This window comes from Diabrotica virgifera, chromosome 6 (genome assembly GCF_917563875.1).
Source record: "Diabrotica virgifera virgifera chromosome 6, PGI_DIABVI_V3a".
NCBI classification, from domain to species: Eukaryota; Metazoa; Arthropoda; class Insecta; order Coleoptera; family Chrysomelidae; genus Diabrotica; species Diabrotica virgifera.
In genome coordinates this window covers 232421764-232447581 of record NC_065448.1, presented here as the reverse complement: position 1 = coordinate 232447581, position 25818 = coordinate 232421764, and the positions used below count along the sequence as shown (strand labels likewise).

General features: G+C 31.8%; 1 protein-coding gene across 7 annotated transcripts in view; it reads right to left on the bottom strand.

The window, feature by feature from the left end:
* Window positions 1-25818, bottom strand: part of LOC114336678 (neprilysin-2-like) — a 132638-nt gene that overhangs the window by 82265 nt on the left and 24555 nt on the right. For 6 of the 7 annotated variants that reach the window (XM_050653829.1, XM_050653830.1, XM_050653832.1 and 3 more), the window contains exons 4-5: window positions 4244-4270; window positions 929-1142 (exon numbers count right to left, since the gene is read on the bottom strand). In XM_050653829.1, coding sequence (XP_050509786.1) covers window positions 929-1142; window positions 4244-4270 — 241 coding nt within the window. The remainder of the gene's footprint in view (window positions 1-928; window positions 1143-4243; window positions 4271-25818) is intronic. The other variant, XM_050653835.1, reaches the window with a different exon arrangement.

The window sequence follows — 25818 nt, the reverse complement described above, 5'->3', positions numbered from 1 at the left end:
ATAGACCAACATGCTTGCAGGATTTGAGACAGAGAATAATTGATGAATGTGATCTAATACGTGGAGAAATTCTGGAAAGAGTGACTCAAGAATTTATTTATAGGCTTGCACGTTGTCAAGAGGTGAATGGCGGGTATTTTCAACATTTGAAATGATTTTTTTTATTTTTATTATCATTGGTATAACGTAAATAAATTAACCTATTTTTTAACTGTAAAGAGATTTATTTCTTGTTTTAATAGTTTTTTCTTCCAAACTTGGTATTTATGAATTACAAATAAAAAGTTCTTTTAAAATCTGCAAAAATATACAGGGTATCCCATTTAAAGTAAATAAGTTAAGGGTATTTCCGGTGAAAGCGGAAGTGAACTAGTAACAAAAAGTAGAGCAACATATGCGTTTTGCGTCACTGTACTTGCATGCAAAGTTTCAAAAATATTGTTCTTTTCGTTTCAAAGATATTTGCTTGGTTCCATTCTTTAGCCCAACTCTGTATAGGCATTCATATACATTTTAATTTTTTTCTTTTATTGCATTGTAGAATTTCTTCATAAAGGAAATAAACATTTCCGAAAGCTTGAATTCAGATAACAATGTAATTTTTTAAGCCCCAGTTTGTCTTCAATACCCAAATAATTGATAAAATTTGTATTTTAGAAAAAGTCAATTAAGTAACTACTTAATAAACAGAAAGGCGGACATCACAATAAGAGAAACAAAGAATTGGGAGAAAACGTTTGAACGTGTATTTGCGTGCAAAAATTATAATAATAAATTTTAATTTTTTATTATTGAAGAGAATAATATTTTTATAAATATTTTATGATACGGATATAAATATTTTGAGTTATCGAAGCCGTTTCGGAGAATTTAGCCCCAACCAGTTGCTTAAGAAACAAATGCGAATTCATTGATAGCCTGATATTACCTTATTTGGGATTGAATCTCGTCCTGGGCGATATCCTCGACTGATCGAGATCCCGATCGGGATTCTCGATTATCTAGCAAGTGCGTGTTCTGCAGGAAATTACCGCAGGAAAATCGATAAAAATCCTCGCATGGATCTGCTCTGATGTCGATGTGTTGGAGGATTTGGGTAGCGGCGTGAACGCATGACGAATTCGTGCAGGTTTCCAATTTTACTGGAAAAATAGGAAAGATATCTATAAATTGAATTATACGATACACACCTGTTTATATACAGTGAGGGGAAATATATCCGCCTACATTAGGCTTACTCACTGAACATGTATTTGTATGCTGAATTTATTTGCAGCACACAAAAGAATGCTGATAAGAATAATACAATTTACGATTTTTATTAGAAATACGCCGCAATTTTAGTTTTAAATAAGTTTATTTTGATGTTTCTATTTCCATTTCGGAAATCGTACACAAAGTATAAAACACTAATGAACTAAACACATTGTGTTTTTGTTGCTTGATAAAAAATTCTTATAATAATTTAATTCTATCTACATAACCCATTTACATATATTGAAAATTCAGGCATACAAGATGGTAGGAAAACGAAACGTAGTCATTACTAGGAATTACAACAACGGTTTTGAAAAACCTAATAACAGTTCTTGCAATTACTGATTTAATTAAAAAATTTTTAATTCGGTGCAGTACTCTTGATTCATTAGAAAAAAGTAATTAATTTTAAAATTAATATTTTTAGGTGGTTACTTAGTTGACCAAATTAGCATAGAAAGCACCTGCCCATCCGCTAAAAAAAATATTCCGATTCGGATTTTTTGCACAATCTTACTCAAAAAGGACCCCTTTTAACAAATTTGCATGTTGCCAGAACCAAAATTGGGTCAAAAATATTTTAAAAGTTTTTTTTGTTTTTTTCCTAAAATAATTTTTTTTGCATGGAACAGTTTTTTTATTGGATTTTTTTCATCATTATCATTACAAACAGAAAAGTTCTTTAGTGATTTTTCTCTAAAGTTGATAGTTTTTGACATATAAGCGATTAAAAATTGAAAAATTGAGAAACCGGCCATTATTAACCCTCAAAAACTATGTGAAAAACTGAAAATTTGAATGTTGCCAAGGTAGGTAGATTTTCTTTAAACATCGGTTGATGAAATTCCGAAGAGTTGTTTGCAACACAATATTGAAAACAATATTCTGATTCAATTTTTTTAAATATTCATATTCAATATTTCAATACAATATTCAAAACTCCTTCTTTTTTAATTGCTTATCAAGCGTGCGCGACACTATTTTCTAGCGTTGCATGTGTATACAGTATGGTGCAAATGAAAGGAATAAATTCGTTATTTCGTAAACCGGCGACTTTAAGGAAAAATACCGAAATAGGTCGATTTTTATTTTTAAGTTATGATATTGTGGCATAATATGGTATACTAGTGACGTCATCCATCTGGGCGTGATGACGTAATCGATGATTTTTTAAATAATAATAGGGGTCGTGTGCTAGCTCATTTGAAAGGTTCTTCAATTTTCTATTCAGTAGTATAAACATTTACACAATTATTTATACAGGGTGTCCAAAAAAAGATATTAATTAAATTATTAAAAAAAAAGAAGAATGCATGTAATTTATTTAATTCAAAATACATTTTACTGTTACCCGAAAACTAAAAAATGTTTATTTCACAAATAAACATTGCTTAGATTAAATTCAATGTTCAAGCCAGCTCCTGCCAGCCACCTGCTTCTTGGAAGTTTGAACATTTAATTTAAGTGAAAGGCAATGTTTATTTGTGAAACAAACTTTGGTTTCTGATTTGTGAAAGCAGTAAATTGTATTTTGAATTAAATAAATTACATACATTCTTCTTTTTTTGTCAAATAATTTTAATAAAATTTCTTTGGACACCCTGTATAAATAATTAGTAAATATTACTGAATAGAGAATTGAAGAATTTTTCAAATGAGCTAGCACACGACCCCTATTCTCTTTATAAAAAATCATCGATTACGTCATCACGCCCAGATGGATGACGTCACTAATATACCATATATACCACAATATCATAAGTTAAAAATAAAAAACGAACTGTTTTGCGATTTTTTCTTAAAGTCGCCGGTTTACGAAATAACGAATTTATTCCTTTCATTTGCTCTATACTGTATACACATACAACGGTGGAAATAGTGTAGCGCACACTTGATTAGCAATTAAAAAACAAAGTAGTTTTGAATATTGTATTGCAAAAAAAGTCTTCGGGATTTTATCAATCGATGTTTAAAGAATATGTACCTACCTAGGCAACATTCAAATTTTTAGTTTTTCACATACTTTTTGAGGGTTAAAAATGGCCGATTTCGCAATTTTTCAATTTTTAATCGCTTATATGTCAAAAACTATCAACTTTAGAGAAAAGTCACTAAAGACCTTTTCTGTTTGGAATGATCCAGAACACCTAAAAAAGTTTGTTTCATGCAAAAAATAATAATTTTAGGAAAAAAAAAACATTTAAAAATTTTTTGACCCACTTCTGGTCCTGGCAACATGCAAATTTGTCAAAAGGGGTCCTTTTTGAGTAAAATTGTACAAAGAATCCGAATCGGAATATTTTTCCTAGCGGATGCGCAGTGGCTTTCTGGACTAAATAACGAAACTGATAACGTTCAGCATTCATACAATGATAGACCAGGGCGGATCTGTAAAAAACGTATATTTTTGGATGTGCGAGGTGGCATTCGGATTTTTGCAAATAAAGTTCGGTGACAACTTTAATAATAATTGACTTATGCTTCTTCTCAAATATGCCCGGAACATTAATAAAAAAATAAAAATATTTAAAAATTTCGAAAAACATATATTTTTTTCTAATTTCTTTGCTTGTAACTTTAAAACGATTCATTTTGGAACAAAGTTATAGGGAAATAAAATAATGATAATTGAATTAGGTATGATATACGACTGGTTAAAAATGTCTTAAATTATTACCCTTTCTGCAAAAATAGCAATAAATACAAAATAAGGGGGCAAAATAAGCCTGTTTTATTCAATGATTTTCAACCAATTTGGTTGCATTTGTTTTACCTTGTTCGTTGTTGGCTTTGAGTCTAGATAAAATTATGGCTTATTTGTAGTAAAAATAGTAAATTGTATTGAGACTCTACAAGAAGATAGCTTCAGAAAAACATTTAAAGGTAATTATATGAATCATTAAGAACATAAAGTTTATTTTAAGTATGGAAAACATATAAAAGGCTTACTTTAACGACATCAAAATTATTTTTATTTTGTACTTACCATTGTCTCGATTCGATGTCCAGATACCTAGGAATTACAATCTATAAATATAAATGATATGATCTACATCTAGATAGGGATAAAAACGGTAGTGGTTCTAAATCCATATTTTACAAAAAATAAAAGATTAAGAAAGAAAAACACAAAAATAGATAGGGGAGACCACCACTGTATATTGGGTATAGCTGTAAAAAATAAGGTGTATAAACAAATAAGAGCAACAGAGATGAAATTCCGAAGAAGAAGCTACACAGTAACTTAAAGAAATAGAATAAATAACAGAGATTATGAAAACCTGGTACGGGCATATCAGAAGAGCAGACAAAAAAAGTTGAAGAAACAGAGTTAGATAATAGAGTGAAGACCGATAGAAAGAAGGAAAAGAGGCAGACCCCGAAGACCTTTCAGAGATAAACTGGACGAAGCAATGGAAAGAAAAAATCTACAGGAAGAGGACTGTCAAAACAGAAAGAACTGGAGAGAATGGTTGAGTAAACGAATAAAGTGAAAACTGTGGAAATTTCTAGTATATTGTTAAATAATTTTTATGGGGAAAATTTAGAGAATTAAATTTATGTCAAAGACCACGAGATCATACATTTTCATCGCCCTGTATATAGTCAAAATTTGTAAATAATATGATTTAGCCGTAAGCAGTGTTTTCGTGGAAAGAGAAAAACGTTAGTGATAATGATTCTACGTACGGATTTATGCAATTCAAATAACTAAGTAAATTACGGTCCGGTTTAGGCCGCGTTCAGAGTGGACGAGCAAAGAGCAAAGAGCAAAGAGCAAAGCGGAGAAATCAAACTCATACTGGGAAATGGAGGTACACAGAGTGCTAGCAAAGAGCAAAGCGGCGAAACCAAACAAGTTTGATTTCTCCGCTCGCACTCTTTGGTCCATGTGGTGAGACCGCTCCCGTCTGAAAAAATTTTTGATTGGGTTTCTTTGTCAATTCCTATTCAAAAATGTCCCCTTTAAACAAATCTGAAGAGCACCGGGCGGAATTTTTGGGCAGAAATTGTTTAAACAATTTTATCTACTCTAAGTTATATTATGTGTAAGTTTTTAGTTTGTGAAACTGTCATTCTAGATAGCAGTGCGTGAAGTGTTTAAAGTGAGCGTGAAGTAACAATGTTTTTTAAATGGGACTTACTTTTTCGCACTGTTTTTAACACACTTTCATATAATCAAATATCCTTAACTTTGGCGTTGTCAGGGTGATGACATAATGAGCAATAAATTACGACAAAAGTTTTTACAGTTTTGTGGTTTGAAAGAAGTTAGAATTTTTAAATGTCAAAGTTCTAAAAATTGTAGAATAGAAATGATTTCCAGTGACGAAAAGTTACAGTTTTTTTATTTGTTTATGGTAGAGTAGATAAAATATTGTATGAAACTGTGCGTGAAGTACTTTTTGCGAACTTACGCGATGTATAGCATTCGCTCCGCTGTCGCTCGTGCTCTAAATATCGCGTGCGTTCGCAAAAAGCATACTTTCTCGAACTGTTTCATAAGTAACTATTTTTAAACAAATACAAAAGATCACGTTTTTTTACCGCGGAACATATATTTTTAGGTTTTTTTGGGTTATTCTAAACAAAAAAGGTATCTTGTAATTTTTCCCAAAAATTAATAGTGTTTCAGTTATAGGCGATTTAAAATCTGAAAAATGCGAAAATACGCATTTTCGAGGCTTAAAAATTCATATTTCAATTAGTATTTTTGAGGTTGCCAGATACTTAAATTGATGATTAAACATTCAGCTTCGATTCTGAAAAGTGATCGCGTCTAACCTTAATTTATATCGTTGTTTTTTAATTGTTAAATATGCGTGTTTATCCGATTTTTTTACCGGTGCGGCGCGCTCTATTTCAAAAATCTCCTATTTCCCCCGAAAATTATTTTTTCTAGATTTTTTGGGACATTCTAAATAAAATAAGTTTCTTGACATTTTTCTCAAAAGTTAATAGTTTTAAAGTTATAAGTTAATAAAAAACTCATTTTTGGATTTTATATCGCTTATAACTTTAAAACTGTTAACTTTTGAGAAAAATGTCAAGAAACTTATTTTATTTAGAAAATCCCAAAAAATCTAGAAAAAATCATTTTCGGAGGAAAATAGGAGATTTTTGAAATAGAGCGCGCCGCACCGGCAAAAAAATCGGATAAACACGCATATTTAACAATTAAAAAACAACGGTATAAATTAAGGTTAGACGCGATCACTCTTCAGAGTCTTGAAGCTCAATGTTTAAACTTCAATTTAAGTATCTGGTAACCTCAAAAATACTAATTTAAATATGAGTTTTTAGGCCTCAAAAATGCGTATTTTCGCATTTTTCAGATTTTAAATTGCCTATAACTCGAAAACTATCAATTTTTGAGAACATTTACAAGATACCTTTGTTGTTTAGAATGACCCACAAAACTTAAAAATATATGTTCCAGAGCAAAAAACGTGATCTTTTGTATTTGTTTAAAAAAAATTTTTTAAACAATTTCTGCCCAAAAATTCCGCCCGTCACCCTTCAGATTTGTTTAAAGGGAATTTTAAAATATTTTTAAATAGGAATCCACAAAGAGACCGAATCGGAAATTTTTTCAGACGGGAGCGGTCTCACTACATGGACTACTGTGAGAGTAAAGAGCAAATATCCTACCGCTCCTATCCATACTGCCGAGTGGAAAAGAACTAAACTCTCGTCTAGCGTAACTACCCGCTATTAGCACTTCTTTGCTCTTTGCTCGTCCACTCTGAACGTGCACTTTTTGCTCTTTGCTCTTTGCTCTTTGCTCGTCCACTCTGAACGCGGCCTTAGAGAGTTAATGTGCCGCTTTGGAATAGACAACAGAATGTTTCTAAATGATTTCCTAGAAACAAATCAACGGTAAACAATTTTATTTAGTTTTAGAAAATAGGGTTTTTCTAGGATATAAGAAAACATTTAATATTAATATTTCTTGAAAATTTGACAAGACAGAAAACTTGTTTACAAGACTATTTGTTCTTAAGAAATGAAAGTAGGGATGTAATGTTTAGAGAGAATGCTTGTGATTGGCGAAGCGATGGATGGAGGGAGAACAGAGTTGTTGAGTCTCAGATTGATGAAGGAAAAGGATGTTACTGTGTAATTAAGATCGGAAGGGAGCAGTCCAGTTCGAAAAATAGTAATTTTGTGTAAAGTAGTGAATTTGGTGGCCGTGTAAGCAGATCCCTGTTGAGACGAAATCGTGATCGAATCGAGAAGTACAATCTCCTCGTGTCCGAAGAGATTAAAGTTTTCTGTCTGGAACGAGTAGCCGGTTTGTATCAAAATTGCACAAGATATCGAGCTTAGAAAAACATCTTGGAATTGCAAAGATTGATATTGTTTGTATCGAGTCGGGGACTAAATAGAGGAGAGATTTCGAGCGAGTGCTGTTTTTTTTTGTGAAACCGTTTGGAAGAGAAAGACCGTAGCAGCATCCGAGGAGCACGTGTGGGAGAACCCAGGACAACACAATCGATGAGAAGAAGTAAAAAAGATAAAAAAGGTTAGTCAGTTTATTTGTGAAAAGGAGAGAGTTGTTGTATATTACATACCATATTTGTTTTTGTAAATTTAACAGTTTTTACAGAATAATTTATTCATTCATAAATTCATAGAAGTGATAAATAATCTACTTAATAAAGTGAAAATTAAATTTTGTTGTTTTTTTAATAATCAGAGCAGTCTACCGAATCATTTAAATGAAAATTTGTTAAAAGAAAAAGGAGATAGTAGAATTAAAGATTAATTTTATTAGATAAGAAATTTTAACAACAGAATAAAATTTTAGCATACATTTTGAATACTATATGTATGGTATAGTAATTAAATAAATAATATTTATAAAATTTTTTATGATTTTGAGTATGTTTATTTTTTCTGCTTTGTCCTGGATAAAGTAAGCAACGAGAAATACTATAAGCCACCAACTAAAGTAAATACATTAAAATCAATTAGCCCTGAGAATATTTTTTATTGGAAAGTTTTTCAAAATGTTGCAGGATGTTGCAGGATGAAAAATTCATTTTTTCAAAATGTTTCAGGACTGAAAATTAAGCAGACAGCAAGTTGATTTTTTTTTGCATAATATAGAAAAATACTGTACCTTTTATTTGGAATTTGCAAAATTAAAATCGGTTAACTACTATGCCGTCAGAAATTTTTTAAATAAACATTAATTTTTGGTGCTACGCGCAGGATAGCGGTGTTCTATTCACACAAGTTGATTTCCACCAAAATTTCTTCCAATCTTTATCCAATATATTATTTTCTTACTCTATGTTTTGTTGTTTTAATATTTTAATGTCACAAAAATCAAACTAATTTGATTATTGTTTGTGAAATATTGTTTAAACAATTGTATATGTTTAAAAATAATAAATTTTTATTCTCTTAATTAAAATATATTGAACAAAGGAAGTTTTTGCTAAAAAAGTGTAATTTCAAAGGGCAGAATATGTGTTTTTATTTTACAATTAACAAATTTATTTATTTATATCGAAATGTACTAAAAATAAAATTTATCAATCATTATCAAAGGTCATTGGAATGCCAAATCAAAACAAACGTATCCGCTGTCCTGCGCGTAGCACCAAAATTAATGTTTATTTAAAAAAATTCCTGCGCCGTGATAGTGGACGGGGTCGAGTTCGCTCCCAATGGTAGGAATTTTACCTGAACTAAAAAAGGTAGAGTCCGAATTGGCTCCCATAGACAAAATTTATTTTACCTAAACATGTCGAAAATATCACCCAGCGTTATCACTTCTTTCAAATTTTCTCTTTTTGTTAGAAACAGGTACCTTCCTAGAAATATCTATGGGAAAGGAGGAAGACCTAACCCTTCGGTCCTAACTTAACTTTCGGGTATTAGAGTGTAGAGCGCAAACCGGCCGATTTCAGGTAAGAGCGCAAAACGGTCGAGCGCATACCGGCCGACACCGATAATTTGTGTTAAAATTGCCACATATGCCAATGTTGAACTAAAACAAACTCTAAAATATTTGTCTAAAAGTATAATTTTCCTATAAAAAGTCTATATCACTATGTAAATTTCCTAAGCAGTATAAATATTACACGATTTGGCAACAATGTCTAAAATGTTTCCGCGATTATATGAGAGCCTACCCGCATTCATGCGGAAGCCAATTCGTACCCTTCTAAAATATACCTGAACGAAGCGGAGCGAACTAGACTTCACCCGTGATAGTTAACCGATTTTAATTGTGCAAATAGCAAATGAAAGGTACAGTACTCTTCTATATGTAAAAAAAATCAACTTGCTCTCTGCTTTATTTTTAGTCCTGAAACATTTTGAAAAAATTAATTTTATTTGCGAAATCTGGATTGCAAAATTTATTTTGCAAAATTTATTTTGCAAAATCTATTAAACCGATCTTAATGAAATTTACAGTATTGTTTTACTATATCATAAAGTTTTTCTGGGTAAATATAAAGGTCCTAAGTGTAGCATAAATTGTTGAAAAACGTAAAATGCGAATACTTGTTTCTTTTATGTTTTTTCGTAATTATTGCTATTTTTCAACAAAGATGACAATTTTTAACTAATCCTATATTGTAGGAAATTTAATTACGCAACTTTTATGTCAGTGCAACTTTTCTCGGAAATGAATACTTTTAAAGTTTTTTTTTTTTTTTTTTTTTTTTTATTTACACAAATAAACCCGCATCAACCACTAAGGGTTATTAGCGGGGGGACATACACAAACAGTAAGATACATATTATTATATAAAAATGCTTTAAAATCTGGTGTATTGTTTAGTCATTTTGAGATAATTTAATAAGGAGTTTAGGTTTGAAGTCAGTACACTTTTAATATTGTCACTAAGAGCACACGCGATCCTTTCTTTCTGGTACACTGGACACTCGATAATTATATGTTTCACTGTCAGTTGCGTGTTGCAATTGGTACACATCGGAGCGGCCTCCTTGTTGAAGATATGCTTGTGTGTTAGTAACGTATGTCCTATTCGGAGTCAGTTGATGATGACTTGGTCTTTTCTATTTCTTGGTAACATGAGTTTAGTTCCTACTTGACTTAGGCATTCTTTTAGTTTGTGGTTAGTCTGATCCCAAGTAGTTTGCCACGTTCTGTGGACATGACCTTTGATATTTACTTTGTGATCAGTCCAAGGTATTTGATCTGTGATAGAAATACTTTGGTCGGTAGTTGCATTGCTTGCTAGAGAGTCCACTTCCTCGTTGCCAATTATTCCCATATGGGAAGGTACCCAGATGAAGAGAATATCTTTCTGTTGATTCTGTAGATAAGATAATTCTTCTTTGATTTTGAGAAGAATAGCGTGAGTTGTATATAGCTGTTTTATCCCAAGTAATGCGCTCATTTAATCGGTGATAATCACAAATTTGCTTTCATGGATAGAACCACATTTTTTCATTGCCTGGTGAATTGCTGTAAGTTCTCCGGTATATATACAACAATTTGTTGGGATTCGTACGGTAGACTTGATGTTTCCGCAGATATAAGCTGCAGCATGTCCTTCATCACATTTGGAAGCATCAGTGAAGATTCGATGAGTTGTTGGGTATTTGGAAATTAAATTTTTAAAAGCTTGCTGGATAAGGAAAGGATGTGTGGAATGTTTAGGGAGATCTTTTAGAGACATATCTATTTTTGGAGGTTTGATCATCCAGGGAGGAAAATTTACATGAATGGGTATAGTGAGACTGAACTGTTCTAAATTAAAACCAATACGTTTTGTTCGGTCAGGAAATGGTAGCATATTTCTTGCAATGTTTTCGTAATGATCAGAAGATATATTTGTTCTGTAGAATATTGTTGAGTAGGTTACGTTGCTTTTGTTTGCTGAAATTCTGGCAACGTAATTCAGTGATAGAAGTTGCCTTCGTTGGCTTAAAGGGAGTTCATTAGCCAGAACTTGTAAACTACTTACTGGACTAGTTCTTGTGGCACCTAAAACCAATCTCAAGCACGTATTTTGCACGTTTTTTTAAAGATGTTTTGTTAGCAGTATCGTAGCATAAACAGCCGTAATCTAATTTACTTCTTATTAATGATCTATATAGATTAAGTAAAGTTGTTGTATCAGCCCCCCAAGAGGTATTTGACAGCATTTTTAGTAGGTTAATTCTGGATTGGCAAGAACGTTGCAGATTCGTTACGTGGTTTTTCCATTTTAAGTCACGTTCAAAAGAAAGTCCTAAGAAATTTATTTCTTCTGACTGCTTCAGCATAACTCCGTTAAGTGTTAATTGAATATTAGGATAGTCTTTCCTTTTGCTAAAAATTAAATAACGTGTCTTTTCGACCAGTCTTTCGTGTTTTGCGACCAGTTTTCAATTGTATGTAAGGCCGTTTGCAATATATGTGATCCCAGAGTTACATTATTTGTTTTTAGATAAATGACTAAGTCATCTGCATATAGGCTAGTAAATACAGGCAGCTTTATTTGATGTATAATACTATTTATTGCAATCAGAAAGAGTGTAGGACTTAGAGTAGATCCTTGTGGAGTGCCATTTTGCAGTACTCGTCTGGAAGATGTGAATCCATTGGCTCTAACTCGAAAAGTTCGTGTTTCTAGAAAATTTTTATTAAACGACAACATATGCCCTTGGACATTCCATTCTTGAAGTGTTTTTAGTATAAGATGTCTCCATGTTGTGTCAAAAGCTTTTCTTATGTCAAAAAATACGGCAATAAGTTTTTGATTGTGCAGAAAAGATTCATGTACAGCTGATTCAAGGGTTATTAGATTGTCTGTTGTGGATCTACCCGTACGAAATCCACTTTGTCTGATACTTATTAGGTTATTGTTTTCGAGATACCATTTAAGACGATAATTAAGGATTTTTTCTAAAAGTTTGCAGGTACAGCAAGTAAGTGAGATTGGACGATAGGAATTTGGATCGTCTTTTGGTTTATTATATTTAAGGATTGGAATTATAGTTGCTTGCGACCATAGATCAGGAAAGTCGTGCTGAATGAAAATATTATTAAAAATATCAACTAATATTAGTTTTGCATTTAGAGGAAGATTTCGTAAGAAAAGAGGGTGGATATCATCAGGTCCTGGCGTCGAATTTTTTGCGCTTAAACAAAATTCTAATTCTTGAAGACTTATGGGTTTGTTTATTGGATTGTCGCTCTCGGTGATTTGTATATTTGACGATTCCATTAGATTTTTATATTCTAAAAAAGATATGCTATAGTTGGAATCACTAGAATTAAGTTCATATATATCTGCTAGTATTTCTGGAATAGCTACCTTGTTTGAATGCATTTGGTTATTGTATGATAGCGTATCTATGCCTCGGAAGTATTTTGTTCCTTTTATTCTGCGTACTTTGTTCCATATGTCGCCTATGGGAGTGGAAGGATTTATTGAAGCCACATACTTTTTCCAACTGTCTCGTTTTCCTTTCTTGATCAATTGTCTGCTTTTTGCTCTGAGATTTTTAAAAATTATAAGGTTATCGATAGTTTTATGTTTCTTATAAACGTTGAAAGCGTGTTTAGACAAAGTAAGTGCTTGCGCAATTTCGTTATTCCACCAAGGAACTGGCTGCCTTTTACTAGATTTTGTTTTTCCCACTGCGATTGTTGCTGCAGAAATAATAATATTATTAAATAGTTCCAGATTTTCGTTTGCGGTATTGGTTAAATTAAAGTTGTTTGTTTGTCCTTCTATAAGTGTTCGATACAAATCCCAGTCAGCTGACTTTATTTTCCATGTTTGGTGAATTGGAAAAGTCAATATATCATTAGTATCTATGTTTATTGTGATAGGGAAATGATCACTATCATATAAATACCCCAATGTGTCCCAGTATAATAAAGTAGCTAGCGACGGACTGCATAAAGAGAGATCTATAGCTGAAAATGTACCATTGTATGAATTGAACTAGTAGATTTGCCAGTGTTCAGTAACACTAAATTTAAATTGTCGATGAGATTGTTTAAGAGATTACCACATTTGTCTGTTTTGTTACTTCCCCAGGTACTGTTGTGACAGTTAAAATCGCCTAATATTATTTTTGGGTGTGGAATTTGGTTTAAAACATTGCTTAGTTCAGTTATATCTAAATCAGTAGGATGAGGTAAGTATACGTTGCAAATATTGATTTTCATTTTGTGGGTGACTGACACTGCAACTATTTCCAGGTTTGTTTGCAGTTGTATTTCGGTTGACTCTATGTCATCCTTTACGAAAATTGCTGTTCCGCCGCTTGAATGATCTGTAACTCGGTTTCTTAGAAAAGGAACATAATTTTTTAATGTTACATTTTGATGTTTGAAATGGGTTTCTTCTATGCATATGACTAAAGGAAGATAATCGTTTATAAGAAGCTTGATGGATTCTATATGGGTAAAATAACCATTGAGGTTCCACTGTAATATGAATGTATTATTGGCCATTTTAACTATTTACTTGAGAACTTGATTCGTAGTCAGTTTCGTCAGTAGAAGAAAGACTGCTTAGAAGTAGTTTCTTCTTCAATCTGGTAATATTGTTTTTTAAACTTTTATTTTGTGTTTGAGAATATATAAAGTTTAGAATTTCTTTGATTTCATCGCTTTCATTTGAATAATTTTTAGCAATAAGTTCAGGATGTTTTGAGTGAAGGGAATTTGACAGAAAATCACATATTTCATGAAAAGAAAGTGTGAAGGAAGGGATTCTATTTTCAATTTTTTCTTTAATTTCATTGAGAATATCTGGAATAGAATCTTGAGTTTTAGGCTTTTTATTTTTTTGTTTTTCAGTAGTGGGAGGAGGTAGGTCATTTTCAAGGATTTCGGGAGAAGTGGAAATTTGTCTTTTAGTAACATGAATAGCTTCAGAGATTTTTCTATCGCTTTCAATTACTGAATCTTGGGATATTTGTGGTTGTGACGAAATCTGTAGTTCTTTGTTTGTTTGTAAGGAAGTGGTTTGGTCGTTTGTGGCTGATGTTAATTCGTGATTTTTTGTGATGTTAAGTTTCGGTTCCTTTAATGTCTGGGTACCTTCTTCGTGTTCTTTCCGTGGTTGTCCTTCTGGCTGGCTATATTCTTTATTGGCAGAGTTGAGTACGTTCACTTGATGGTCAGTTTCCGTTTGATTAATTGGACTACTTAATGATGATAAAGAAGGACAGTCAGAATCTTGATGTCCGACCGTCTTGCATCTGGAGCAGTTTAAACCGTCTATGGAAATGTATATTCTATATGATGTATTGTCGAATGAAATTAGGAATGAGTCAGGAATCGATGCATTTTCTAAAGGACTTATGAAGATTTGCCTTCTAAAGCTAAGCACGTGGCTGTATTCCGGGTCTTGCATGCCTACTCGTAGAAACGTCATGTTGGAGACGGATTTTATACCCATAGTTTTTAGATGGTCTTCAATTATGCTATTAGGTATAGTAGGACATACACTTGATATGATTAATCTCTGGGCAGGAGTTATTAATCTTCTTACTTCAATTTGGTTGCCGTCAATAATTACATGTTTGTGGGAGCTAAGAAATTGGTCAACTATATATTTAGACGAGAGGTAGATGCAGATGCGGTTGTTTGCGATTCTGGATGCCCAAATAACGTTTTTGGGCTGTACTATTGATCCAACAGCTTTTACATATTCGAAAACTTGTATTCCTTGTATGGTTGAAAGTATGATACCTTGGTCTTTTGAAGGATGTTTAAAACTGTTTATTGCATGAGAGTAAGAGATATGTGACGTAGTCGGTGTATTTCGTGAAGTAGTAGCTAATTCCGGTTCAGCCATCGTCCCGTTGAAAATTTACATGCATTGGAACAGCGGATCTGAAGCCGGACCTGGCCTCTTAACAAAATTAGACGGCAGCCTAATTACTTGATTCAGCAAAAAGTTGTTGTCGATAATCGATAATTTGGATTGAAATCGATAAAATATTGCCTTTTAACTTCTGATTTTATGGTTAGATATAAATAATGCAATTTTGTACTCACAGAATCGTTGGTTTTTTAACACACTGTCACATTTAAACTTTATCTTGCAAACAATGTAAAAATTAAATTATATTTCAACTTTTAACTACTTGAATTTATAAATTTGTCAGGACCGATATAAAGCTGTAAGATTTGCTTGCTATCAGGACCGGACTCCCTGACTTTTAAACTTATAATCAAAAAACGAAGAAAACACCGAATTTCTCCTGAATTTTTTGACATTATTATTTAAACAATGTTCCGGACCTTTTTGTGCGGATAACTCAAATATTATTATATGAGTTATTTTCAAGCAATTTCTGCAAAAGATATGAGTCACATCTCAACATCCAAATGTACTAATATTTTTACAGATCCGCCCTGGTCTAATGTTGTCAAGCTGCCCCACAAACATCTCAGCTATTCCTAGAACATATTTGTTTTTAACATATTTGTTCAGATAAATTTTATTATATTTTTCCGTAGTAAACTCTTGAGCAACCGGCTAATCTAATCGTGAAAACAAATGTGTAAGCTTCATTTGAAAATCACAGCGATTCAGTGCATTTACTCAGTCATGTAAACCATGGCTAATTGAATTACTATCAGCGAGTTGTGCTCCATTGAGCTACATTAAATCAACCGTTTAATAACATAAGAGCAGGAAGCACGTCAGGGAGGTTTACATCGGCCCTTTTCGAGGCTCTTCACCACATTCGTGCAGTTTAAGAATATTTGGAGACATATCTAAAAAGGACTTATAATAGAGATAGAAAATATGGATTTTATTGAAATCTAAGATGCAAAAAATTAATGATTTTAAATGATACACATTTTTATCGCAATAGCTCTATTAGTTACTGAATAACAACTGGATACAATACAACCGGAAGCAGTAACAGCTTATGGTGAACAATTAGAGAGAACTAACAATATCACCTACGTTGATTGTAATCTAAATGAGAACTGGGACAGAAATAAAAAAATAATTAGAATAGGTATAGTAAAGGCCAGAGCTGCATTCTTTAAGATAAATAAACTTTTGTGTGGAAACAACATTAATTTGAATCTGAAAATTGGATTAGCGAGATGTTATGTGTTCTCTACTTTTGTGTACGGTGTCGAAGGTTGGACTTTAACAGATACACTTCTCAAGAAATGGGAAGTCTTTGAAATCTGGGTGTATCGGATAATCCTACGAATCAGTTGAGTGGATAGAGTTCGTAACGAAGTTGTTTTGCATCGGATGGGAAAAGTCACCAAAGTCGTCAGAACAGTTAAAAATGGAAAACTTGAATTAGTACATTCTTTTACGGTTTTTGCTCTAAATTTTAAAGAACCGCTTGAATTAACATGAAATTTGGCATGCGCATAGCTTACATGTCAAAGAAAAAAAGTTATATTGTGCCGATGTGTGCTTTTGCTCTAGGGGTGACTTTCACCCCCTCTTGGGGGTGAAAAAATATATGTGCAAAATAAGTCCAGAAATGGATAAACTGACTAATTTTAAGTAACTTTTGTTCTATAGAGCTTTTTCGCCAAGTCAACACTTTTCGACTTATTTGCGAGTGAATATGTTAATTTTTCAACAAAATAACTACATTGTTAGAAGGTTTTTCGCAAATAACTGAAAAAGTAAGTATTTTATCGAAAAAACTTTCTTAGCAAAAATATAGCCTGTAAAAAAGTAAAAAAAATGGTGTAGGCGTTAGGTCTCTGGACCTCTTAGAACCAGAGTTATAGCCAATGAAAAATATATTCATATTCACCAAATTTCAAATAGAATATTTCGAAATGAAATATCCAAAAAATTAAGCACTTTTTGGGGAAAATCAATTTTAACTATTTTAAAGTGTTTATAAAAAGATTTATTTCTGTTTTTATAAAAAGTTTCTAGCAATTAATTTAAGCAAGTTATGCTCAAAATAAAGTTGGTCCCTTTTGTTTTGGCAAAAAAAATTGGGAATACCACCCCCTATATAGCAAGTTAAATGAAATTAATCGTTGCCGCTCCACAAATTATTTTACTTATGTTGTGTGTATATGATCTGTAAGTTTCATCGATTCAAAGTGCTTATTTTTAAAAAAATTTGGTTAAAGTAAAATTTTTTAAAAATTTTAATTTTGAAAAATATGCTTTTTTTACAAAATATCTTAAAAATTGTTAGAGATACCAAAAATTTTGAAAAACAAAAATAGTCAGCATTGCTTTTCTGAATATCAAGTATTTCTTTGTTTTTCTGTTAGACAAAAATTGATTAATATTTGATGTTTCTAAATTTGCATACACTCGTGATCAGTGACTCGTTCAACCCATTTTAACTACAGCCCTTTCAAAAATAAGGACTTTAAACCTATGAAACTTACAGATCATATAAACAATACATACACGAGTCAAGAAACTTGTGACGTCGTAACGCTTAAGTTCATATGAGATACTAATTAGGGGGTGGTTTTCCCGATGTTTTTACCAAAAAAAAAAGGGACTAACTTTATTTTGAGCGTAACTTGTTTACTTTTGATGCTAGAAATCTTTTTTAAAACAAAAATGAAGCTTTTCTTAAACACTTTAAATAAATTTTAATAAGTTTTCCCCGAAATGTGCTTCACTTTTGGTTATTTCACGTTAAAATATTCCATTTGAAATTTGACGAATATGAACCTATTTTTATTTAGCTATAACTCTGCTTCTACTAGGTATAGAGACGTGATATGTACACCATTTTTTAAAATTTTTTACAGGCTATATTTTTGCTGAGAATGTTTTTCGACAAAATACTTACTATTTGAGTTATATGCGAAAAACCGTCTAAAAGCGTGATTATTTTGTTGAAAAAATGAACATATTCACTGGCATATAACTCGAAAAGTATTGACTTAGTGAAAAAAACACTATAGAACAAAAGTTACTTAAATTTAGTCAGTTTATCCATTTCCGGACTTACTTTGGACGAGGGTGATATTTATGACGAGATATTTTTTCACCCTCAAGAGGGGGTGAAAACCACCTCCGGGTCAAAAGCACATATCGGCACAATATCACTTTTTTTATTTGACTTGTTAGCTACGTGTATGCCAAGTTTCTTGTCAATCCAAGCGGTTCTTAAAAATTTACGTACTAACGTACTAAATATTTTGGCTATGTTATGCGACACGCAGAGAGATATAATATACTTTATTTAATAATACAAGGCAAGGCAGACGGAAGAAGGGGGCCAGATCGAAGAAGAACGTCATGGCGTAAAAATCTAAGAGAACGGTTTAACACATCATCTGCGTCCCTTTTCCGAGATGCCGCCAACAAAATTACTTTAGCCAATTTGATAGCCAACGCTCGATAATCGAGCACGGCACATAAAGAAGAAGAAATTTACTGGATAATTCTAATCATTTTTTGGATACCTAAAGAAAAATGGAATGGGTTCTTCAGAATCGGAGGAAGATTTGGTCTTGCTACATGCTTTAGCATAATAAATAATAATAAAATAGATGAAGTAATTCAAGTGAATAAAAACTCTCAATTAAAATACTTGGTAAAATACGAGATTCTTTTATTTCCTGGACTATTTCACCCATAATTTATCATTCTTTCTAATGTTTTTAAAATCCTGGTGTGCCAAATCATAGAGAATTGGATAATTTTTAACCAATTCTATTAATTTCTCTTTTGAAACCATTGTAAATTCGAAACAATGACAGAAAACGCAGCAGGCTGCGTTAACAAAATATAATAGTCTAAGATCCGATATAAGGTCGAACTGCACCGATCTGTTTAATGGAAAAAAATTATTTTATATGTAAATTAGTATGTTAAACATTATAAAAAACAAGGGGTGCCTGATATAATCCTGTTCTGACTATAATTAATTAATAATTAAAAAATGATTTTTTTTATAAATTTGACTGACGTGTTTAACAAAAAAAAATTAACACTATCGGTAAGTGCAAAGCCTATAGGATATGTAAAAATAGGGGTGCCTGTAAAAAGCCTGTTCTAAATGGGGGTTGCCTAATTTTTAAAATTTTACAGCGTCTACTTATGAATAATTGAACATGTGTAAAACTTTGTTATTACTAATTTTACGAAAAAAAGTTATTCTTTATAAAATGTTCTGCATGATGTAGATCCTATGATTCAACTATCAGATGTCAAATTTTATCAATCTTATACGAGTTATATCAAAAAATGTTAATTTCGGTCAAGAGTGACTTCGACCTTTCGAAAATTGTTATTATAAACGGTATTAATACTCAAAAAATATGTATTAGTGCGCAATTACATCATTATAATTAAAAAAAAATTTGCAAATTTTTCCAAAATTAGATTCTAAACTTCATTTTTATTTCTTACAAGTAGGATAACTCTTTTATTATCAATTTTGCGAAAAAAAAAGCAATTGTTCATAAAAAGCTTTGAATTGTCTAAAACCTAAGGTGCAGCCATAATCAATTTTATAAATTTTATACGGGGTATGTCAAAAAATACGAATTTCGCTCGGGAAAAAAGTTATTCAGAATTAAAAGTATGTTGCAATATAGAATTATATCCTTAAAATTGGAATATTCTGAAATATAAAAGTATGAAACAACTCTTTGAAAGAAATTCATTGGCAAAATTGGCAAAAAAGGAAAATCACTGGCAAAAGCTCGCAATATATGTAGGTACTTATATAATTACAAGTACTATGAAATATCCAATAATTTGGAAATATATTTACATTATATTAATTAAAAAAACTGTAAACATTAAATATTGAAATATATTATAATATAAAATATTTTTCAATACAAATCCTAAAATCGGTCAGGAATTTAGACATTTTTGACCACTTTTTTGACAACTTTTTTGAAAGGAACGTTCGATATTTCCATATATTTATCTGTTGCCTGGAAACGAAAAATATCTGTATGGAAATCTTATTTCCTTACAGGAATTTTCTGTAAGGAATAGTATACTGTACAACAAATAGGAAAAAACGACATATTTCTCACGAGCGCAGACATTTGTTGGCACGAGCCGAGGAACCAGGCAAGGGCCGCAAATCAAGCGAGGGAGAAATATGTAATTTTCTCATGTGTTGTACACTGTACTTTTTCTATGGATGCGGTTTTGTCAAGAGTTCAAACTTCAAAATTTAATAGTTTAGGTGCTTTTAGGTATATTATATGCACAAATTGAAATAAAATCATCACATTTCCGACTTACTGTAGCCTTCTTTCTTTAATTGTAAGTTCAACTTCCTTCTCTTTACCTATTCTTCTCAGTACTTCATTGTCCGTAACTCTATCTACCCAGGAAACCCTCACAATTCTTCTATAGGTCCACATTTCAAAGGCGTTAAGTCGTTTCATTGTCTCCATATTTAATGTCCATGGTCCATAACTTATGGTTTTAAATAGTAAAATTCTTGTACTGAATAAAATATCTTTAATAATTATTTTTTATTTTTTAAATTGAAATTTTCGACAACTGACATTGTTCATTTATATTTACATCCTTGAAAAAGATAAACGTTTCAAGTAACTATGTGTTGCTTTCTGGATGCAATTTATAACGATATTTGAATGATTTATTTATAATGAATAATATATGAGCGCACTTAAAACCGGCAAAATAACGCAAAAGATGGAAAACATATTAAGTTGTAAGATAAAAGAGATGAACCTAGTGGAGATGTTAAATTTAGCGATAGTAACTTATAGATTGACATTATATTGATTGTTTTCCACCTTTAGACGTATCGGACGAGTTTGAGAAATGCCACTGTCACAGTGACAGTTTTAGTTGACATACTCCTCTGATACGTCTAAAGGTGGGAAAAAATCAATATAATGTCAATCTATAAGTTACTATCGCAAAATTTAACAACTCTACTAGTTTTGTTCCCTTTTATGTCACAATTTAATATGTTCTCCTTCTTTTGCGCTATTTTGCCGGTTATTAGCACGCTCATCACTGTATACATATATTGCGAGTTTTTGGCAGTGATCTTCCCTTTTTGCCAATTTTGCCAAGTTTGCCGATTTTGCCAATGAATTTCGCTTAAGAGATTTTTTATACCTTTATATATTTCAGAATATTTTAAATTAAAAGGATATTCTTCTATATTGCAACATATATTTAATACTGAATAACTTTTCTGAGAAGCGAAATTCAAAATTTTTTTATGTACCTCGTATAAAGTATTTAAAATTGATGATGGCTGCACCTTAGGTTTTAGACAATTCAAAGCTATTTATGAACAATTGATTTTTTTTCGCAAAATTGATAATAAAAGAGTTATCCTACTTGTAAGAAATAAAAATGAAGTTTAGAATCTAATTTCAGAAAAATTTGCAAATTTTTTTTTAATTATAATGATGTAATTCCGCACTAAAACATATTTTTTGATTATTAATACCGTTTTATAATAACAATTTTCGAAAAGCCGTAGTCACTCTTGGCCGAAATTAACATTTTTTGACATAACTCGTATAAAATTGGCAAAATTTGACATCTGATGGTTGGATCATAGGATATACATCATGCAGAACTTTTTATAGAGAATAACTTTTTTTCGTAAAATTAGTAATAACAAAGTTTTACACATGTTCAATTATCCATAAGTAGACGCTGTAAAATTTTAAAAATTAGGCAACCCTCATTTAGAACAGGCTTTTTACAGGCACCTCTATTTTTACATATCCTATAGGCTTTGCACTTACCGATAGTGTTAATTTTTTTTTGTTAAACACGTCAGTCAAATTTATAAAAAAAAATCATTTTTTAATTATTAATTAATTATAGTCAGAACAGGATTATATCAGGCACCCCTTGTTTTTTATAATGTTGAACATACTAATTTACATATAAAATAATTTTTTTCCATTAAAAAGATCGGTACAGTTCGACCTTATATCGTATCCTCCGTACTAACTATAACGCAGTACTAACGTTATCGCTGCGAGATATCGCCGCACCGATGTGTTGGTTCTCGTTAATCGCCGTGGCGGCCGTTCGTCTCGCGAAAATTTCGCATTGCGATGTTATCGTGACGCAACGATTAATCGCAGCAATCTGTTCATTTCTTATAGAAGAAAAAAAAAAGAATACAAGGAAAAAAAAAGATTTTCTTAGTGCTTAGGTTTAAAACATTATCATAATCATCATCATCATCATCATCATCATTATCATCATCATCATCATCATCATCATCATCACCATCATCATCATCATCATCATCATCATCATCATCATCATCATCATCATCATCATCATCATAATTTTACAACATCCTTTTATTAGTCGAGGCATTGAAGGATTGAACTGTCGATTTTTTTGCAGTAAGACGGATTTTAATGCGGATTGGTGCGTTGGATTCATGAGAATGTCAGGAAATTTTGTGAACTAATGTAATGAATAAGAAATCTCAAATTGCATTTGTGCATAAGAAAAATGAATTTCAAAAATGCATTTCGGTAAATGGTGGGAAAAATTGACTCAATTTTCTTACTCGGGGGTTTTTGGGGTCGCTGAAAACGAATATGAGGTCGGCGAGAGTGTGCAAACTACTTGTTGCCTGCAGCGGGTATAATAAACGTCTTCCTCTGGAGTATTATGGCAATTTGTTAAATAATTGGCCCAAACTTCTAACTCGGGGGTTTTTGGGGTCGCTGAAAATGAATATGAGGTCGGCGAGAGTGTGCAAAGTACCTGGTGCCTGCAGCGGGTGTAATAAACGTCTTCTTCTGGCGTATTATGGTAATTTATCATATAATTAGTTTAAACTTGTTACTCGGGGGTTTTTGGGGTAATCAATTTTCTTCGATGTAACTTTAGTGATCAAAAAGGGTGATATTTTTATTATAAATAAACATAAATTTTTATTATTATAATATATTTATGGTTAAAAAAGTTCATTATACAAAATTTATGGTAATTTATCTTCATAATTCATTTTCTTCATCATTATCATCTTCTTCTTAATTATTGCCTTCCTCTCTCGAGTCCAATGCAATATTTGTGCAATCAGAGCCTACACAATTTTTGCAGGCTAAATTACAAACTAACCCATGCTTCCTGCACCCGCATGAGTTGCCGCAGTCTGACTTAGAGCTACAGAATATTAAATTTAAAATGTTTGGAGGACCAGGTGCCTGAGTCATTCTAACTGGAATTAATACATTATTTTGTAATTCCCATCCCCAATTGGTTGGGTTCATGTTACTGTCCTCTCCATGCAGCCAAATTTGTGTTTGTAAATATACCCTTTTTAAATGCTGGGTAAATGCATCAACAGATGAAAATTTTTTTCCAATGACAATCTTTTTATTTGTGGCAATAGATATTAAGTACATTCTGTATCTATTAATATTTTCTCAAGGCAAAACCACATCATCCACTTGCGATTTAATTCAAACTGCTTTAAATGATATGAAATTAGAATTTAGTCGTTGCGATATTTATTTTTAGTGACCCCAAAGACCCCCGAGAAACAAGTTTGGGCCAATTATTTAACAAATTACCATAATAGCCCAGAGGAAGACGTTTATTACACCTGCTGCAGGCACCAGGTAGTTTGCGCACTCTCGCCGACCTTATATTCATTTTCAGCGACCGCGAAAACCCCCTACTAATGAGATTAAGCCAATTATATGATAAATTACCACAATGCTCCAGAGGAAGACGTTTATTACACCCGCTGCAGGCACCAGGTAGTTTGCACATTTTCGTCGACCTCGTATTCGTTTTCAGCGACCCCAGAAACCCCCGAGTAAGAAAATTGAGTCAATTTTTTCCACTATTTACCGAAATGTATTTTTGAAATGCATTTTTCTTATGCACAAATGCAATTTGAGATTTCTTATTCATTACATTAGTTCACAAAATTTCCTGACATTCTCACGAATTTAACGCCCCAAACTGCATTAAAATCGGTCTTACTGCGCCAAAAATCGACAGTAAGGCCTTTTTTTGTGCTTCAATGTCTCGACTATATATATCACTTAAATCTGTACCTTATGAAACATCATTTCTCCTCCTGTACAATGTTTTTTATTTTATGCAATGTAAAAAATGTTACGTATAAACGTGAGTATCATCATTTGGTATATATTCAACCAAAGCGTATTTAATAAAAAAACCAGATTTATTATTCTATTCAATAAACCAACAAATTTTTGTAAAAGCAAAATCGTTCGATGCGCCCAAACGTCTATTATCTAATGTACATTTTTAACAACAGCAATTATTTTAATAGAGTCAAAGTGCATAACATGAGTCATGTAATTTAGGGGGTCTACAATGAAAAACAAGGTTAAGGTTAATTTATAATTCTATTGGAAGTGGTGACTACATTAGTTACAAAATATTATCAATTTGTATTTAAAAAAATGGTACAGAGTTTCTAGGAATAAGCGATAGAGATAATCATAATAAGTGACACACAGTCGGAAAAATGAAAGAATCGGCGATATCGAAATGCCTCCCACTTTTTCAGGTAAATATTTTCATACATGAAATGCCTCCCAGGTACAATCGAAATGCCTCCGGTTTGTTAAACATTTAGTCTGATATTTTGTCTACTTAATCTCTGTATAATGAGACAATGTTGCCAATTCATAATTTAAATAGGTACTAAAATGTACACAAAATATGGTAACATAAATATTTCATAGTATTACATATTTCTTTTTAGAAAAGAAACTTGTTCCGACAATCTAATAGCCAGCTTTTCTGGGTAATTCCAATTCCGATTCTTATCTCTTCTTAACGATTCCAAAAATAGGTACTTTTACCTTAATCTTTTTGTTTGTTTATATTGTACTAAATATGTACTAATGTACTAAAAAACCTGCAAAGCATTTGTGAAAACACAGGGATGTGAAAATACGATAATATTGAATCAATATTAGATCATAACCACGAGAAGTTGTCTGCCGAAGTTTACAATAGAAAAGCCGTAAGCAATCCAATAAAAGGGCAGCCGTGGAAGATCTCAGCGAAAAATCAATGAAGCTCGTCTGTAAAGAACTTAAGAAGACAAATATAGAGACATTTACTATCAATGATATCAATAAGGTGAGCCAAAATTTATATTATGCTAGAACCACTAATTCTTTAATTAAACTTCTTAAAAATATATCTGAATTTCATTAAGCTCTTGATTTATTTTCTATTATTACAAATAGAAATAAAAATTTTATAATTAAAAATGACAAAGATAATCATATTGTTATATTAACATGCTTTTCAAATCTTCGTTTTCTTTCGACTGTTTCCAATTGGTATGTTGACGGAACTTTTGAATACTGTCCTCGTTCTTTCACTCAATTGTTTAGTATACATGGCTTGAAAAATGGACATTGTATTCCTCTTGTCTTTTGTTTACTTCAAGATAAAAAGTCGTCTTCATATTATCTCGCTTTTAAATATATCATAGAAGAACGTTTTACAATTAATTGTCCTCTATCCTCTAAAGTAACAACTTCAGACTTTGAAATTTCCATTTATAATGGGATAGAAAGTTTTCCATACGGGCATGGTATAGAAAGGTTTAGCTTTACTGGGATTAGCTCCAGAATACCAGAAAAAAGGTGTTAACTCA